Here is a 20,459-nt window from a genome sequence, read left to right on the forward strand (position 1 = left end):
CAAATGACTTGAGCCTTGGAAATTAGTCCTTTAAAATCCCTGATGTTATTGTGAATTCTAGGTTTAAATGGGTATTTAGTAGTTACTCTTGTTTCATGTCTTCTATTGAACAAGTAAAATAATGATTTGGGTGGTGTTTTGTTCCCCTCACACTGAAATGTGTCATGAGTTTAATTGCTATCCAGAAGAATAAACGTGTTCTATCACAGAGCATGAGGTTTTAGAACCTCACAAGCTGGAGATAAGTAAGTAGAGACTTAAATGCGTTGATGACTTCACTAAATAAAAGCACATAGTATCCACAGCTTTCATACTGTGATTGTATTTGTATTTTTTTATAAAGCTGGGGGGAGAGGAAAAAAAAAAAAAGGCTGAATAGAATTATATGCTTTGTTATCAGGAGAAATATAATGGAAATGGTGCATCAATACAGTAACAAAAAAGATAAATTTATTGACTGAATGAATGTATTGACTTCTTTTGTCATAATGTATTTTTTTTTTCCTGTTTCTGCAGCCTAAACTTAGCATGGCGAAATGCAGGAGAAATGTTGAAAATTTCCTGGATGCATGTAGAAAGCTGGGGATACCAGAGGTAATTTAATTGTCTACAATTTCCAGATGATAGAAAATGTAAAGTGTGAATTTCTGAAAGTTGAGGGATAGCTTTATGAAATAAGAATTTTCAACAATAAAGACATCTTGCTTGATTTCAATGTTTAAATTGTATGATTTAGTGCTGCTTTAGTGCATTTAACTGATGCTACAGCATTTAAGAATGCAAATTTTGTCTTGAATTTGTAATTTAGTATTATCCCCAGCACAGCCTTATGTTATTAATATGCACTAAGGAATATGGTAAATGAGTAATAAGATGGCTGTAATTAAGCACAAGTTTACTGGTTTTTCTGTATACAACTGTAGCTACATTTTTACCTACTGCTTTTAGAAGATGGGCTTCATTTTTTTTAATTGATGACTTTTCCTTTTTTACCATGTGACATACTCAATAGTATGTATTGTGAAAGTGTCTAATAACACACTCATGTACTGAAACACTTCTGCAGTGATGGGAAGAAAACCATTCTGTGTTAAGGATGGGATGGACCTGTGAGTAAGGTTGTCCTATTTGTATATAAGTTGTGGAAATAGGGAAATTGCAGAGCATGGTGTTTTCTGTTTTTCCATTCAAGGATAGTAGCATTCATTGGGTAATCTGTTCTCAAATTAATAAGGGAAAATGCCCTTCTAAATAATGTAGTGAATTATGGGTTTCATTGGGAATTGTTTGAAGATTCTTTTATGGTCTAGAAGCATGCTTTAAAAAAATTTGGATTTAAAATATTGGATCCTGAAAATAATGTAGAAGTGTCTTATGATGTCTTTTTAATTGAAAATGTGAAAATTGCATGATGTAGTTCCTTTTTTTTTGCATATGGCACTATGATTAAGACTGAATGCTTTTTAGCCTATATTTCAAGAATGCTGGAATAGAAGGACATTCTGTCTGTCTTCCTCCTCCACCACCTCTTTGGGAACAGATGATACTGCAAAGATTTCACACTGGAAAAGAATTCCAGTTTTATTTATATTTTATCTACATTTTAGCACTTCATTTGGAGGAAATCAGAAGTAACAGTTCGTTTTTGCTATTTCTAGGAATTTTGAGGGGGAGACTTAACCTTACAACTCTAGGGAATGATTCATAATCAGTGTGATGAATTCAGTGTTACGGGCTGGCCTCTATGCTGTCATTAGGTAATTTATGATGTTAGAACTATTTAAAATTTCACTAAAATTTTGTTTCAAAGAAGATAAAAAATAATAAGTTCAAAATCTCAGTGCTGTGGGCTTATGGACGAAGTAGGTATGGAGTGTTTGTTAATCAGCCCTGTTATCGTGTGTTACGTTACAAATTATTCAGTGAGTTAGAATTCATGTCAGGTTCTTTTCCTGGGAAAGAAAAGGCTGAGAGCAGTTGTTGTGAAGAATTCTTTCAAAAACAGAAGTAAAACAGAACATTTTAAAATCTTTGCACCCCGTATCATAGAAAGGTAAGCCAACTACACCAATAATTTCTTTTTAAATTAGTTCATAGAATCATAGAATGGCCTGGGTTGAAAAGGAGCACAATGCTCATCCAGTTTCAACCCCCTGCTATGTGCAGGGTCACCAACCAGCAGACCAGGCTGCCCAGAGCCACATCCAGCCTGGCCTTGAATGCCTCCAGGGATGGGGCATCCACAGCCTCCTTGGGCAACCTGTTCCAGTGCATCACCACCCTCTGAGAGAAGAACTTTCTCCTAATATCTAACCTAAACCTCCCCTGTCTCAGTTTAAAACCATTCCCCCTTATCTTATCACTATTCACACTCGTTAACAGTTCTGGATCTCTATAAGCAAACTTTTTGGAAGCGTACCTTTGTTTTCTGTAAATAGGCATTTTTCATGTATTTATTGCTCTACTTTAAAACTTGCATTAAAATTAATGTAGAATTTTTGAAATTTTGGGGGAGTATTAAAGCTTTTTTTGTTGCACAGAACCTTAAGTAAAGGATCAGACCTTATCAATATGATTTATAAACTATCAATTCTTATGAATCTAAAGAAGCATTACCTTCTCTTGAGGGAAAAACTAATTCACTTAAATGCTAAGTGAACTGCTTGCAATTGTAGATTTATGGTAGTTGTGTAAGTACTCTGAGGACATATTTGATTCAGTGCTGCTAATTGGCAAATATATGTTTGCCACGTGTGGTGAAAATCCATTGTGTTCCAGACCTAGTTGGTAGATAACAGAATGTTTCTGTGTGCTGGAGGGAAGGGAATAAGGAATATAAAGTTGTATGCCAGCTGGCAGGAAGTTTTTGAAGAGCTGCTGATGGCGTGCTTACTGCTGCTTCACCTATCTACCTATGAACAATGCAGCGAAAGGAATTAGCGAACCCTTCCCCTTTTTTGGAAAGTATCTTAATTGGAGAGATGCTTTGCTGATGGATCCTAATACAGACAGGTTTTTGTTTTTGTTTTTGTTTTTTTGTTTTGTTTTGTTTTTTTTGTAATACTTAGGTTTAATTCTTGAGAATTAGCTTGAAAATACTGCTGGACTTTTTGTTTGCTTTTTGAAGATTTAAAATTGTCATAGATCCAGTTGTTTGCCTATGGAATGGAGTAAAGCACACACTGTTTCATGAACTCCACAGCTTTAAAATAATATACTATCAAATCATGTAAAAAGCAAACTAGAAATTGTAGTTACTGTGCTGATGTGCATGGTGTCTTACCAGCTCCATTGCTTTCAGCATTTGATTCTTGTGTCAGAATTGCTTTCTCCAGAAAGATTCTGGCAAACTTTTCTGCAAGGGCAGAAAAATTTAGTAGGCATCCAAATCCGGGTGTGTCAGATGAGCCTCAGGGCTCGACATCTTGACCAAAGTCACAGAAACAGAATAAAGGAACGAGAGCTTCTCTGTATAATGACCTCATATGTAGATGATTCTGGAATTACTTGTACCAGCTGATACAGCAAATCTGTTAATTACCAGAGGAGAATTTCAGTACAGTGGGCCATTAAGATCACTTTGTTAGTGACCATCTGATGCTCCTGATTGTATGCAGAGGGATGTTTTAAGGGTATGACTGACCCTTTAATAAGCAACTAAATAGCATGGCTCTTACTGCACAATTCAGCTAAGAAAATAGTGAGAATAGCAAGCAGGACAAGCAGAATATGTCCAACTTTGCCACTTTTTTCCTCTAGGGCCTTTTTGATTTCCAAGGTATCATAAATCTTTGTAAGCTATCATTTTTGGAAACAAAAAAATTGTTCTTGATACGAGGAAGTGGTAGTGGCAGATAAGCATCTGAAATCCTGAAGACAATATATTATGCAGTGCCCATGAACTACAAGCTTACTTACTAAGAAAAGTATGAAAGAGAACTGTATTTTACACTGCTGACTAAAAACTGGAATTGCCTGATCTCTTCTTTAACAACCGTAGAATGGCAGATTCCTGATTTTTGGCTGATACTGATTACATAAGCAATTGGAAGCAATGTAGCAAGTAGGAGTGCCTGTCCTTTCAGAATGATGTGCTGTATGTGCTGGGAATGGATTGTTAGTGTCATGTGAACCCACTATTGACACCAACTGTGTTGCTTACTATGACCACCTGTACTGCACCTACCATCTCACACTTTCTGGGGTTCAAAAATAAAGCTATTTTTTAGCTTTATTTATATCTTTGTACATTTATAAGTGTGGTCTCTGAAGTTTCAAAAGTCCCAATTCTAATGCAGTTCTGTTCTTACTGACACCTTATCTTGGAGGCATTCAAAGTAATCAGGAGAGTCTGAATTACATGAGTATATATGTGATGTTATGAAAATATTTAGGTCTCTATTTGGGAGAATACTACTGTAATATAAAACTAGCAACAGTCACAACGATATGACAATATCCATATACATTTGTTAGTTAGAAGAGGAAATTCTCACCTAGTAGTTCACACACAGTCTGAAAATATAGTGCCATTTTTGACCATTTCCACATTAGAATCTGTATTTATTTTGATAGCAAAGTAGACTATTTTAATCTTCATATCATTAATATAATTTAGCATTAGTTTTCATTCCTCCTCGATGTCATTCGTACTAATCCATTTTCTTAGGCACTTTCACTGATGTTAACAAAAGTTCGTATGCAAAGCAAAAGAGGAGCTGAGCTATGGTGGGCTGAATACTGCTTTACTACAAGTGAAACATGGACAAAAACAAAGCTGTAAATGCAAAGTCTTATTTGAAAGGCAAAAATTGTGCAAGTTTTGGTACGCATTTTTACTAATTGTCAGTTAGTGAACAAGTATGACATATCAGAAGTAGGACTTTCTAAACATCTAAACGTCAAAAAAGAAATTCAACAAATTACTTTAAATGTTTGTGAACCAGCAGCAGAAGCTATCTTTCTACGTAGACACAAATTATTTCTTACAATCAGCAGTTTACACCAGTGTAATATTTTAACAGTGTGGACACTTGAGATTCTTTTAATGCTTTATGGGACCACTTCAGAGAAATTAAGTGGAGGAGTTACTTTTGAGAAAAGGTAAGACAGGCTTTCCTTACACATACACAGCTTGTGAATCTTAGGTCATTTGAAACAAAGATAGGCATGGGTTATCATGATTAATGTTACAATGGTAGTTTCTCTTGATAAAAGATGGTGATAAATTCTTTCGCAGCTGGCTATTACAGCAGATTTACTGAGCTCCTGTGTTCCAGCATGTTAGTAGTGGTGAGCAGCATTTAGTAAGACATATAGTTATTTCTTAGGTGGAAATAGGAGTCTTCTGCAATGTTTCCCAAGTTTTCAGTCAGCTATTTGGACTACACATATTGAACAGATAGGAGTGATGGTAAGAAATTGCTTTTTTTGATATAAAATAACCTCATGAAGACTCAAGTTACAAAAGATTTCAGTGTGACCATTTTTGGGACTTCAGAATCCTGCAGATGAGGTTATTACTGCATCTCACCTCCCCTGAAAACCAATTCCACTTTGCTACGTCAGCCAAAGTTTTTCTCGAGATGACCAATTTGTGTCAGTGTAGGAATTACTAATTAAGTAAAACAGTCAGGGAAAAAAACAGTGGCTTGTTTTGTTTGCTAAAATTGGCAAAGCAAAGTAAAACAATCAGCCAGAATGTCTAGAGCTTTATCTTCTACTCGTCTATTAGTAGTTCATCTAGTAATCACATCTCTCATTTTAATGCAAGGTGTGTTTTCATTGCTGCTTATGTTTCTCTTCTGATCAATCCACATAATCAGTTACTTTTCCATAGTTTCATCATGAGACATCCATGGTGGTACAGTAAGTTTCATCAGGTAGGACACCTTTCTCCACCCTTTCATTCTTTGCTCAGTAACGAATGCTATTTGCCCTACAGTATGGACTTAAGTGGCTCAGTATTCCAGTTGCAATATTTAAATCCTAATTATGAGATTCCTTCATTTGTGTTTTGAGTACAGTGCGTAGGCACTACAGACTTCGTTCTTTCATCTAGTTCTGAAAACTTACCCTTTTTTTATGTTTTAGGATCAAAATCTTGGGGGGTTGGATTTGAAATGTGCATATCTGTTTCCACAGTCACTGCAGGAGCACGTAGAATGAGAGTGGTTTCTGCACACAAACAGCTGGTTGTGCTTTTGTTGTTCACTCCTTTCTTTCTTTGTTTATTCTGCATGCATGATTTTGGCAGCTGTCTGTTATAACCATGTAGCATCTTGGACTTGACAAGTCAGTCCATAAATGCAATGGTGATAAGTGATACAAATCTTTTTAGTTCTTACTAGTTGATTTCAGTCTCTTAAATGAGAAGGACAATGCTTGAGGTGGGTGGATGGTTGCTTATTTGTTTGCCTTTGGGTGGGGGTTGCACTGAAGTAAATATCACATATTTTTTCACTGTCTCTTCATATCTATTTTAGTTTGGTAATTCTCATTTCACTACGTGTGTAAAACTGTGGTAACTTCTAGAGTTGCGTTACAGAAGTTTAAAATGCATGTATGTTTTAGCTTTGGTGAGAGTGTGACAGCAAATTATTAATTGTTGCAGGACACAAATATAAGCAACAATGATCAGAAATTTCTAAGGCTTTCACAGGTGTCATTGAATTTCACAAAAGCACCCCATGACAGTTTCATAGGAAGTTTTTTCAGCACGTGGTGGCTGTTTTCCTATGCTTTGGCATCTCCTGTATATTTCTCAGTGTGTTAATTTCTGGGTAGCAAGTTCTTAGCTCTTTGTTTTAAAAAATAAAAAATCAACCCATTACCAGCTCTCATTCCCTAACTCCAGAATTACTTCATTTGACTGCAGTAGAGACTGTTTTCAGATATAGTTGGGTTTTTTTATTTTCCTTCCTGACAAAAACTCAAAAAAGCCCCTCATTTTAAAGTTTGTGAAGGTTTTACAGAAGTAAGAGTTTAAAGTAGGTACTTCTTTGTTGCAAGTACGAAATAAATTTCATATGTCATTTTGGATGAAAGCAGCATTTACTGGGCTTATTAGTGTTTTTGGTGGGAGTGCAATGCATTATTACATGGTCAATGAGCTGCTTGTTTAAGCTGAAATTAGTTTTTCTGGTAAGCAGCTTACAGACATAGATGTTGAATGCAGTATTAGACCTCTCTCACTTTTAAACAAGATTGTCATGTTTTTTTCTATCTTTGAGGTTTCACCCTTAAAAAACAAAGCAAAAGCCAAATATAACTGCATCAGCATTTAATATTGCTCTAAATAATATTAGTGTTAAGAAATACCAACCTTGTGCTAGGCAGTGTTTGTCCCCTTCCATGTGTCAGCTGGCCTAAGTAATATTAAAGTTTTGCAGTTTCACTCATTTCCAGTTTCACTAATCACTTTTCAGGATAGAAAAGCTTTTTAGATATTTTAAAGGTTAATTTCTTCCTGGCTAGACATTGAAACATCACAGTAACAGAAAACAGGCATCTGAACTGGAACGTCTGCCTTTGTTTATTGGATGCACTGTCGGTTCATTAAGCAAGTGAAACTGAGAAACTACTTCAGAAATACAATAGTCCTCCTAAACATAATCTTTTCCCTTACCTGTGTATTATCTTTTATAAATACTGACCTTCATTGATAGTAAATTCTCCTTTGCATTGGAAAATGGTATAATATTATAGATTGCTGCATTTTGAAAGTACAAGTTGTTGTTTGGGTTGGTGTAATATTAAGTATTTTGTGTGTCAGTATTATTTTTGCATATAATGCTTCATTTTTTATAGCCAGCTTCATGAAGTCAATGGTACTTTGCAAAAAGAATACAGAAGTTTAACCTGCTAATACATTTTCTAAGTGCTAGTTAAAGAATGTAGTGTCTAATTCTTCAGCTTAGAAACTTCAGTAAAGTTAATGATAGTCAGTCGATGATGTTCTCAGTTTTCATTCCAGGGTATCATTTTAAAGTGGTATTTGAATACCAGATTCTAGGTTGTATGTTATGTTAGAGAATGTTACATACTTCTAACAGTTAAGTATTTTTTTCCCCTGAGATTTCATGCTGCTGCTGCTGCTTGTTCTTTTAACAGCTTTCTAACCCACTGTCTGCTATTGTACAAGTGAGATTTTACAGCTGATTCCATGTAAGCATTTAAGGCATACAGCAAAAGGTGTTGTAGATCCCATTGGAATAAATGGATGACATAAACCCTCCCATACCTCTGGGCATAACTTTGGAAGAGCCTGAAGGGCTGAGCTCTTCTAACTTGACTTTCTGATATTGTACCGTAGCTTCATTATATAGAGAAACCAAAGAAAGCTGGGGTGCCTATCAACTAAGGCAATATTAGGAAGAAACTATTCCTACATGTTTATGCTAGAATATTGTGATAATTTATCAATATCTTTATATTTTTGTATTTTTAATTTTATGCACTGTTTTTTTCTGTTCTAATGGCTGCCCTTCGGGATAGGCTGACCTCTGCTCTCCGTATGACATCCTGCAGTCGGATATTCGTCACATTCGAAAGACTGTTGACACTCTGCTCGCCCTCGGGGAGAAACCCCCACAATCAACTTCTACCTTTCGCTCCTGGGATCTATTAGGCTTTTGTCTTTTCCACATACTTTTTGTAGTCTTGATGTTTATAACTTATCACTGGAATGTGCTAACAGCATAACCTGTTCGCATGTGCACACAAACTTTCTGCTTTGTCTCTGACAAATTACAGGTACTTAATTTCCTTCCTTTGTCTTACGAAATTCTCCTTTTTCCTTCGCTTCCCTTCCTTGTAATATCTCTGTTAATCTCTTGAAATAGGGGAGAGAGGGATTAGCATCATGAACTGATCTGAAGGCAAGTCCTATCTCTTTCCCCCACTCCAGCTCAAGTTTAAGAACTTACATACCTCTTCATAGTTCATGTTGCCTAGACTGTACACTGAATGTGGTAAAGCATTGAAACAAATCTTATTCCACTTTTGAATAGGTGTATATCAAGCTAAACAGAGCCAACCCTTTCTAGGAAAAGACAGGTACGCTTTTGTGAAAGGCATTCAGAGGAATTTGTGAAAATCCAAGAATGCTACAGATATTGAAGCAACCGAGGTGGCAGCTCAGCAGATGGTAGTATTTTCTGAGCTGCTGCCAATTATCTAAACATGCATTATATTAAAGAGCACTTAACGGTAATTTGAATAATAGTTCTCTATTTTAAATCCTTTCGCTTAACAAAGAGTACTGTAATTTTAAAGATGATTGGTCATCTCTATTGTTCTGATTGAATTCCATACTGGAGTAGTTATTTTCCTACTTATATTTTGTTTTCCTCCAGATTCCATGGAATAATCTTCTTCCTCTGTCTCACAAAGCAGAATTTATCTGCTTTAAAACACTTGAAGATGACTGTAAATTAGTACTGGGCATGAGGAACACCTCATATGCAAGGCACTTTACAGTATTTTAGAATGAAGATCGCAAAAGACGGTGTGATACAATATGATGGAGAATAAACTGTTAGATTCCTTTATCTGTCATTCTTATGTGTGACATCAAGCAAGTTTTGTCACTTATCTTGTCTCTGTTTCATCACCTGCTGGTAATGTTTGTTTGTCTGACAAGTGTAGTAAACACAATGTACCTAGGAAAATTGTTTGTCTAGGAAGAGTTTAGATTTTCCTTCTAGGAGATTTTAAAGAATGAGGTTAGACACGCTGGTCAGGAAGCCTTTTGGTATCTTTGAACTCTGCCTATGGTTAGAGCACTGGACTGAATGACTTCCATTTCCCTTCCAGTTCTGTTTTCTGTTAATTTATTTGTAAAGCTTGAATAAGACAAGTACTAATTTTATTTTGTATCAACATGAAATACACAAATGGAAAGTTAGTGTAGGCATAGTGAGACTTGAAAATTACAAAGCCTCAAGTGTAGACCCATATTTACTACTGCTAGATGCTACTGATGAAATTCTGAGTTCAGTGTCAAGCTAGCTAACCAAAGCATCTCACTTTTGTGGCTGTGAAATAAATATATTTGTTTCTCATGGCTATTATATTAAAAAATTACCACCTCACTTTTAGGACGTAATTAGCATAAGAAATGATATGCTACAGATTATTCTAGTAATATGATTATGATTTAAGGCTACATTACAAATACTCTAATTCCTTAGATGTTTGTAAAAATGTATTAAAAAGCTTCTAAATGCAGTTCTATTCCAGTGTTCTTGGCTTTAATACTAGAGTGTGTGTGTGCACGTGTGAAAGGTGAAGTAGTTAGGTTCTGTAGGTTGGAAAAATTACTTTCAGACAGCAGATAGACACTAAGCCCTTTATAAAATCAGTTCTAGCAGCTTCAGTGCATACGTATAACGATTCCATTAGTGGCTTCTGTGACTTGGCACAACTTCAGTTAATTCCTGTAGGTTCTTAATTCCTTTAGGAATTTTGCTAGTTGTTTTGAGTGCATAGCTGTGGACTTGTGCCCTCATCCTGTGCAGATCTGTCTTCTACCTGTGCACTTAGTTTCAGTGGTTCCAATAGCAGACACTCACTAAGTTAAGAGTCTGAGATTAATGTTTAAAATTCCTCTTTCAGAAGATCTTGGTTTTGTCTTGTTCCAACAGTGTTGCTTTTCATGAAACTGAGAAAGTGACATAAATCACTTCAGAGGCTATTAATGTATGACTACTTATAACCCAGTGTATGTACTTGAGGCAAAGTCGATGTCTTCTGTAGGGCTGGATTTTTACCTGTGCCCTGTGTGGTAAACAGGTCTCCTGTTAATGCTTTGCGTTGTGCGTTTCCTACGTAGAACCAATCCATACGTATGAGTATATTTTAACATTTTTTGGAATGAGAAAGTGGCAAAAGTTTTTGCTGCTGTCCTGTGGTTCGTATCTGTGTCGCTGTCTAGTATTACGTGGTTATTCACAGTGCTCAGGAGGTTGGTGAGAAAAATAACAGATCAGTCTTGTGGAGGTGTGTCAGCGTAGTCAACTGTTTGTGTGCTTGTGATGCATGACTCTCAAACTTATCCAAAGTCTGAACTGTACGTATGCTTACCATGCAGACAGTTGTCTTTAACTTGGAGTACATTTTCTCACTTTTCTCAGCCTTAACTATGTACAGCAATTAAAGTGTATCATTACAAGCAATATTTGGAGTTACAGAGTTGAAGCCATCTTGAACCTGACTTGAAAAGATGTCCATTGCTCTGTGACAAGCACAGCCATACATGCTGTACATGAAGGTTATCTGTTTTCTGTGTTTTTTTTCTAGTCATTATTGATAACGCTTCAAAATACACAGATCTTAAAGGGAAAGAGGCAGTAAAATATATCCTCACATTTCATTAAGAGTGAATATAGTATTATTTCTCAAAATAATTTTAAAGTGTGGTGAAGGTATGAAAAATGCCAGTCTTTTCCTCCCTGAAGACAGTAATTGTATTAAACGGGGAGGTGGAAGCTACAGCAGGTATCTAGTCTAGTGGACTCTTTGATAAAGTCAGAGTCCTACTTCTGTGCTATTCTTCCTGTGCTGTTATATTCAGGCAATCAAGAGTTCTGCTGGCTGGTGATTCTTCACCTCTTAGGAGATCCCAGTATTGAAATGTTGTTATATAGAGCTGATGTTTACAGTCAGTCGCATGACTAAGGGGATAACTTTGGGCTTTAAAACAACCTAGGCTGTTGTTCAACGTCACGTTCGTTCACCACTGACATGAATTACATTCCACCTTGTGTTTTCCCCATTCTGTTGTGTTTGTTTGGTTTTTTTCTCCTTGCAGGGTCAGCACGGTCATCAGAAATTTTCAAACTGTGATTTCATCTTAAGTTTATCTGCTCAGATTTGTACTGTGCCCACTGTATTAATTACTTTTTGATGCTCTGGAGATCATCACATCCTTAGTGCAATAAAGTAATAAATGCAAACAATAATGGAGTAATTTTATAAGATATAATTTATATATATATAAAATTAATATGCATGCAGGTAAAATATGTTTGCACTGGATTACAGCTGGGATTTTGATGTGAGGATTTGGCTTTGTTTTTCCTTGATCCAGAAAAAAAGATGAATATGTTAAAGTGCAGTGGAGTAGATGTTCAAATGCCTTTTTTCTTCACTTATTAACAAGCTTTTACAGCTGTGATCTGTTTGTAGATCCTACCATGTTCCTAACAAGTTCAGTGGAAGTCTGCACTTAATGTGAGTGGGAATTTGACTAGACCCAAGTAAATACATATTCAGTCCAGTCTTCTATTCCATAGCCATAAGTAAGTTTTCTAATTGCTGTGTAATTGTTTTTTGACAAAAAGAACTACTTTTTATAACCTTACTCCTGTTACTACAGAAAATTAAAGCACTCTTATCTACAGGTTTAGAAACAGTGGTAGACCAGGCTTTGTGCTCCATTGTCATTTCCAGCATCACGCATTGTCATAATCTGCGTAATGCAGAAAAGAGCAATATAAAAAACAATAATCAGGTAATGATCCATTCTACTCGGATGATACAAAACATTCTCATTTCTTCACTTCATCTCTTAGATTTTAATGTATATGGTTATGATATAACTGGCATCTCCCCTGTGAGTATACATTTTCTCTTACTGTTTAATGTGTGTCTGTCTTTAGTAAACTTCCAGAGCTTTCTGTTTCCTCCAGATTCAGGTCAGTGTTTTCTTAATGTGTTAGAACAAAGCTATGAGGCATTTTGGCAAAATATTATGTCTACCTTAAAATCGTGTGGCTGAAGGCCAGAATTTGTGAAAGGGTCCAAAGCCATCATCTGCAAATGCAGTTTTGTAAATATTTGCAATTTATTGCATGTTCAGAAGATGCACATATTTAGATATCTCATTGGCTATAATTCTAAGTGCAGAATTGCAGCTATAGTAATGAAGTTCCGGGTTGTTGGTTCATTTGCGTTTTTGAATCTGGTCACAAGTGTATGATTCAACAAAACGTCCTAATCTTTCCTTTGGAAATTAAAAGAAAACCTTGATGAAATATACCTGCAGCCTGGATTACTGTGCTTTTTGATCTCCTGGTCTTTTCTGTTGTGTTTCAAATGGTAACTTCAGGACATTTGGGCATATGCAGACATCATCAGTGAGACATTAACGAAAACATATTTGCAAAGATGTGATTTCATACTTATAGAGCCATAGAATCGTAGAATGGCCTGGGTTGAAAAGGACCACAGTAATCATTAAGTTTCAACCCCCTGCTACGTGCAGGGTTGCCAAGCACCAGACCAGGCTGCCCAGAGCCACATCCAGCCTGGCCTTGAATGCCTCCAGGGATGGGGGATCCATATGCCTTCATCTAACAGAAATTCAAGACTTACGTGTTTGACAGGTTTGCTTAAATGTAAGGCTTTCAGTGACTTTCCATTTCAGAGCAGTTGGCTTCAAGCATTAAACAGTGAGCATTGCACGGAGTTATTTTTATTTAAAAAGACAAAAGCGTACTTGGAGAAACTACACATTCCAGTATTTCATTATTTTATGAGTATTTTATTTTTAACTGTTGGTCTGAATTACATATTCTACACATCTGAGGAAGAACAGAATGTCTCTTGCCAAATTTGTAGGATTCCGTTTCTCTATTTCTGTTTTTGCTAACATCAGGGCCCAAGAATATTTGTTATCATAGTATAAACAGCTCGCTACTTGCCCTTCTGACATAATGGCAGCAGTTACTTTCTTGATAATGAACTGCTCTGAGTTGTCAACTGTTTGCCCTAGCATAATCCAATGCAGACAGTTGCTTGACTTTCAAGGCATCTGATGTCAAAGAAAATAGATGGGTATGTGTAAAGAGTCACGTACCCTGTGGTGTATTCTTTGCATATTCCTTTTCAATTTTACACTACTTAAATCAGAAGTTTTGTTCCAAGAGTAGAAAATCCCCTTGGCAGCACACATACACTGGTATGGTTGTGGGTATGCTCGTTGTGCTGTCTTTTGGTGTTGCTTTGTGCCTCAACCTGACTGCTGCCTCCTTTTGTGTTTGGATGGTTTGTTGTTTTTCCATCTTTTGATGAGCTTGCTCTTCTGCTTCTTAGGAGTTTGAAAGTGTCTGTTTAAAGTGGTTATGTATCTGTAGAAAATAATGAAGCTCTTCTGTGCTTGTAGTGAGAAAATTTGTACCAAAAATTTGGGTCTACATTTTATACTAGACAGAAGAGAGTGGATTGGCTGCGAGCCTTCCCCTCTGTGATCATTTCTAAGCATTTCTAAACTGAGGATTAGTAGCAAATTCCTTTGCCTTTCTGGCTTTGTTCAGGAATGGTTTCAACGAGGGTATTTTTAGGAAAGGTGATTCATTTTCTGTATTGAAATTATGTGTTCAGTGCTACTGTAAAATAGGCTGAAATCTTTTCAAAGGTAGTGGGAGATGAGTGAAGATGAGTCATGTGAAATCCTTGGAGACATGGGTTGGTTTTGCTGGTTTATTTTCTCAGAATGACGACTTTTGAGAGTTCTGTCATCAGTGGCTTCCAGTGGTTGAAGGTATCACTGTGGAGGGTAAGAGAGAAGAAAGCATGGGAAACATCCCACATCACAGGGACAGTGGTGGAGTACAGGGTCTCAGACAACTGGGATGTTGACCCAGTGTCGTTGTTATGCAGAAAGTTGAATTCATTACCTGAATTTCATCCTTGGTAAGATTTGATTCTTCTCTAAGAAAAGTTAAATATAATAAGGCGGTGATTTAAAAGATAAGCGAGGCAGAGTTGGTGAAAGCTGTTTGCAAAGTTTTGAAGATAGTGGTTAGTGCTTAGACAAGCAAACTAATTAATGACACGCTAAGATGTAGTTCTTCAGAAGTGGATGGTACAGGTTTTCACTGAGAGGTTTGGAAAGCTCATCATAGCAACATGCTTAAATAGCTGCAGAATTATACAGTATAAATTGAACTTCTTCTTCTTCCTAGAAAAGGAAAGGCTGTCATTTGTACATCTTTCAAGAACTAATGCAGAATGATGGATCATGTAAGAAGTAACGTCCTGAATCTTCTGACTCGTAGTGCATAGTCGTGCAGTTCTAGTTATTTGTAGACCTTTATAAGTAGTTTCCCTTGAGTGTACGTCTCGTAAATACGGCAGAGGGAGGGAGGTTGTTTTTATGCAAACTGGATTACTACAGTGTATTTAAAAGACACAGATAATGCATTCTCTGTTAAAGGAGGAACACCTGTGTTGGATCAGGTTGTGGGGTTTTTGTGGTTGTTTTTAATATGAAGTGAGGCATGAACTCCTTTCATGCTTTTAGTTAAAATATGTATATAATTGATTACAAAAAAAGAAATCTGTTTCTGATGTGAAAGAATGACATGAAAGAATAGCTCTTAGGATGCTGTAAGGTATCAAAAAATGGCAAATTTAGAATTTCTTTTTTTCTGAAGGAAACGTCCTTAATTCTGTTCTTTACAGCAAAATTGGCTTCAGTAGAAAAATGTAGAATATTCTCAAACATAAATAACTAGCAAGGTAAGTTGTATTAGTCCTGAGTTTTTGGATTAAATCCCTGTCCTTCAGCCTTGCAACGCTAAACTGTTGCTTGATTCAGCAGATATTAAATATTAATGCCTTTTATCTAGAGAGGAAAACTAATGAAATATTGGCATGCTGTGTGCCACCAAATCTGTGAAATACGACTCTGGTGTGCTTAGGCACTTGAAAGAAGTCTAAAAGTAGACAGAATAACTTTTTATTCCACGTGTCATTTGTATTCTCAATAAATGAAAAATATTTTTTGAAAATTATCAGAGCCAGAGTATCTTAGGCTTTTCTTAGAACTTTACCCTGAGACATTAGATTGGCAAAATATTTTTAGTAAATTTATACAATTGAAGTAGAAATCTATTTTACCTTTTATTTGATATCATTATTTCTACTTTCTTCTGTAGTTACTCCAGCTAGGTTTCAGTTTAGGAGTTTGCATACTGAAAATATTGTCTTAAAATGTCTTTATGTAGTTCTCCAGACAAAATACCTTCTTCCAGAGGAATAGAAGGCAAGAACCTTCTCTGAGAGTTTGCAAGCTTGCAGTATCTCAGTCACAGAAGGGTGAGCATAAATGAACTGCAGAATCAGTTTCTTGATTTAAGTGATCAATTTAGTGAAAGTTTGGAATCTGAGTGATTAATGAGACAAATGAGTGCATGATAGGAGCATTCCTTTGTGCTGACAGGACAAATAGCTCCATCAAAGAGGAGCATGGTAACGGAAGGTTGGTAATTTAAGTCCAAATCCAAAAGCTCAACCTAATCAATGTATGTGTTAACCCAGCACATTTAGGAAGTTTAGCCCCAGAACAGTGCTGCATCTTCCATGTAGATAAATGAATTTTGTCTGTCTATTGCAGACCTACTTAGCCAAACTCTTATAAAATTAACCTCTCTGACATTGTTTTTTTGGTCTGTATGTGCAGAAAGTATTTGCTTGCTATTTTAGGCTATCATCGTAGAATCACAAAATGATTTTGGTAGAAGGGGCCTTAAAGACCATCTGGTCCCAACACCCTGCCATGGGCAATGCCACCCAGCAGCTGAAGCTGCCCAGGGCCCCATCCAACCTGGCCTTGAGCACCTCCAGGGATGGAGCACACACAGCTTCTCTGGGCAGCTATGCCACTGCCTTGCTGCCCTTATCATGAAAAAATTCTTCCTTATATCCAATCTAAATCTACCCACCTTCAGTTTTAAAGCCATTACTCCTTGTTTCATCTCTACATACCCTTGTAAAAAGTTGTTCCTCATCTTTCCTGTACACCCCCATTAGCTACTGGAAGGCCACTATGAGGTCTCCCCAGAGCCTTCTCTTCCCCAAGCTGAGCAAGCCCAACTTCCTTACCCTACCTGCATAGGAGAGGTGCTCCAACCCTCTGATTATCTTTGTGTGCTTCCTCTGGACCTGCTCCAACAGCTCCATGTCCTTCTTATGTTGAGGGCCCTGGAGCTCATTGGAGTACTGCAGGCAGATCCTCACGAGAGAAGAGGCCAACCCCTCAGCCTGCTTGCCATGCTTCTTTTGATGTGCCCTGAGATACAATGAACCTTAACCCATGAACTTTTTTAAGGGAGAAAAAAAAAAAAAAAGAAAAATCCAACAACCAAAAAAAGATGGATTTTGAACATTAAAAAAACCCAAAACCTGGAACATACAGAAAACATTTTAAAAGTGAGCATAAAATACAAATAAATTAGTTATTAGTAGCAGATGCCATAGTTGTGGGGAAAAAAATGGCTCTTTTCAGATACTGTAGTTAATAAATTTTGCAGTTTTGTCTATTAAGTAGGCTGTCTGTCTTAAGCTGTCCAACATCCAAGAGTTGGAACAGATCTGTCTCAAACTAAACACGGATGCAGTTTGGATAGGGCTCAAATGAAACCATTCTTGATGAAGGTTTTATTAGCAATTACTGTGAAATTTTTCCTCTTAGAGGAAGAAAAACCTTTGTTGATGGATCTCCCTTTGGGATTTTGTTATGGTCACAGTTTAGGGCAAAGTGGTTTCAGTTCAGTATGTGTGAGATGAAGAACTGCTGTGAAATGGAGTTGGGCTGATATTGTGGTAGAGGGTGATCAGCGTTCCTCACCATCAGTTGGGTGCCTCACACGTCATCATAGTTACTGTGTTGTGTCTTGGAATGGAAGTGAAAAGTGAGTTGGTAATATTTTCAGATTCTCTTTTGAATGGGTTGCAGTGAAATTGACAAAAGGTTAAGAAAGCCAAGTGTTGGTTGTGCATGAAGGAGATCATGAGAAGAGATGTTGAAGAGATGAGCGATGTCTACATTGGTGATATCTGTAGAGTGTGCATGTAAGGAAATGGAACAGATGATCATGGATTATATGGAGATAAAATAAGAGACTCTAGCTGACATCTTTCAGAAGTCAGAATACTCAGTAGAAGACAGGCAAGCAATCACAATGTGATCTCAGATGGATCCATAATTTTAGGAACTAGAAGTTTATTAACAGCTGAAAGATTAGGTACTGAGAATATCAAAATAACCCTACATTTGTAAAAACAAAAAAGCAGTATATGACTGCTGATGGTCATGTGTTGATGCTAGAGAAAGAACAGAGTAGATTGCATACGTGTTGGTTTTTCAAAATTAAAGTGGCCTAACACGCAGCTCAGGGAGGGGCTTCATGAGGCAGATGCTGTATCCACATGTTTGTGTTTAATACTATTTTATTTTTCTCTGTGTTTTTGTCATCCCATTTACACTTTTGGCTTCCATGTTGTGACAGTGAGTCTCACAGTTGTAGTTATGGTTTGTGGTGTAGTCATTTATTACGAACCTGGTGCCTGATTTCACAGTCTCATATATTTCATTAACATGAACACCCAGTTACGTTAGAAACCTTACGATGGAGCCAGTCATGACAAAGCTGCCTCTCCACGCAAGCCTTTCTGCAGTTATTCACTGTGGGATTTCCTTTTACCTGTAGGAGAAAAGTATTTATTATTTGACTGCCTGCTGATAGAATAGCCTGTGTGGACAGCTAGTAGGTTTTATCCTGGTCACAACTGCTGTGTCCTGATGGTAAATGAAGTTGATTCCTGGACATTTCAAAATAAACATCTGATTACTCGGAACGAAATGCTCCATCTGTTGCACGCACACCATTACACGCCCTTTGCTGTAAATGCTAATGGATGACTTCAAGGTGCACGTCCTGGGACCAAGACCTACCCTCCTAGAGCTCAACAGCAAAACTTTTTTGGACTGATAAAATCCTGCCTTCCATCCCCAAATAATGGCCAGATGCTTTGTTATCTCACTTCATAGGCAAAAGCTCAGCGTGTACCTGGCAGCTTTCACTCTCAGTTAAGATGTTGACGTACATGTAATGACCACCAAACACGCTGCTTTCCTGGTAGGCCCAGAACACGAACAGATTTCACGCTAGTTTATAGATCTAATGAGAGCCAAATTGAGAGACTTTGTCAAAACCTGGGAAGTTCTTTTGAACTGCAGACAGAAAAAGGTTCCTGCTTGTTGGGTGTTGGTGTGAAGTGAGGGTTTGCAATGAGTGCTGAGTAACCTGATCTTTATCCTTTGTTTGTCTTTTTCTAGGAGAAGCTCTGCCTACCACATCACATCCTAGAAGAAAAGGGCTTGGTAAAAGTGAGCATAACAGTTCAAGCATTGCTAGATGTAACCACAGTGAAACAAGCTTTATTCACGTGAAACTACTCTCTCTGCTGTTACCAGCTCCACTGTGCCATCAAAGAATCAAATCACTGCCCGTCTATACAGACTGCATTGAAAAAAAACAGTGCTCCAAGAGTATTCTGATACTTCTGATTTTAAAATCATCTTTGAGACTGTACACGTGCGTCCAACTACAAACCAGAGACTGAAAGAAAACATTTTATAGAGCACATTGGGGCCTCACTGCTTTTCTAGCTCGCTTTGTACAGTACTTACTGAAACAGCCACCTCTGCCACGTAAAAATGTGTGGAGTACACAGCTGTCTTGCAGCAAGATACCTTTGTATGATTAAACTAAGAATCCTCATAATCATTTTTGGAGGGAGGGAGAGTAAGTCAGACTTCTGCCACATCAGGTTTTTCTGCAGTTGCTTCGGGCTATTGCCTTTTAAAAATATCCAGACACAAAAATATTTATATAAATGTTATTTATTAGTGAGTTGTTATTCATCCTTTGGATGCAAAATGTAAATTAGGAAACTGTATTTTATTACTGCTTTTTTTGTGGTTAAACACTTTATTTTAATATAAATGTTTAGTTATTTTTTATTCTACTAGGGGTGCAGTAGCTCTAGATCTCCATACGTTGTATTTTCTAACTCCTAAGAGCAAAAGCAGACCAAGTAGGTGCTTCAGTTCGAAGAACAGCTCACTGGAATGGCATTCTTTAATTTTCAATGTGTGGAACATCGATGAAAGTTTGTCTGCATTCCGTTTCTTTCCTACATTCCAGCAGCACTTTTCCCCCCAACCACACACACACACACACACACACTTGATTCAATTGGCTGAAGCAGAGCACACCCATGACTTGTATATAGATGTTTAAAATAGGAAAGACGTAAACTTGAAAAAATAAATGTGAATATTTTTGATTGCTTATTTTACTATGCACAAGACATTTAACTTTTGCCACAACAGAATGAATGATGTGCATTAGGATCGTGTGTCTTGAAATATGATTTTTGCACTGTAACTTGATTTTCTTTTAAAGACTACGGCACTACGGAACGAATAGAGCAGAGCACAAGAACGCTAACAGGTAGCCAAAATGTTTTTCTTCATTAATTCCTTCAAGAGGTGATAAAATCATTAATGCTGCCGAGGGCAGTCTTACATCTGACCTTCCAGCTGCTGGCTGCAGTGCTTCTCCCCGTTCACTGAGGTCATTGGGCTCCCCCTGAATCGAGCACAG

The 20,459-nt window shown here is 37.1% G+C and overlaps 1 protein-coding gene across 17 annotated transcripts in view; it reads left to right on the forward strand.

Moving 5' to 3' along the window:
* The window catches only part of LRCH1 (leucine rich repeats and calponin homology domain containing 1), a 118,250-nt gene extending 98,104 nt beyond the window's left edge, over nucleotides 1-20,146 (forward strand). For 12 of the 17 annotated variants that reach the window (XR_007379272.1, XR_007379276.1, XR_007379277.1 and 9 more), the window contains 3 exons: nucleotides 517-594; nucleotides 8,497-8,754; nucleotides 9,357-19,243. Coding sequence is in view for 3 of the 17 variants with exons in the window: in XM_048957402.1 (XP_048813359.1) it covers nucleotides 517-594; nucleotides 19,127-19,240 (192 nt within the window). In the remaining 14 variants the exon portion in view is untranslated. Of the gene's footprint in view, nucleotides 1-516; nucleotides 595-8,496; nucleotides 8,755-9,356 lie in introns of all 17 variants that reach the window. The other 5 variants (XM_048957402.1, XM_048957419.1, XM_048957425.1 and 2 more) reach the window with 3 other exon arrangements.
* Nucleotides 20,147-20,459: the final 313 nt, after the last annotated feature.

This window comes from Lagopus muta, chromosome 1 (genome assembly GCF_023343835.1).
Source record: "Lagopus muta isolate bLagMut1 chromosome 1, bLagMut1 primary, whole genome shotgun sequence".
Classification (NCBI taxonomy): Eukaryota; Metazoa; Chordata; class Aves; order Galliformes; family Phasianidae; genus Lagopus; species Lagopus muta.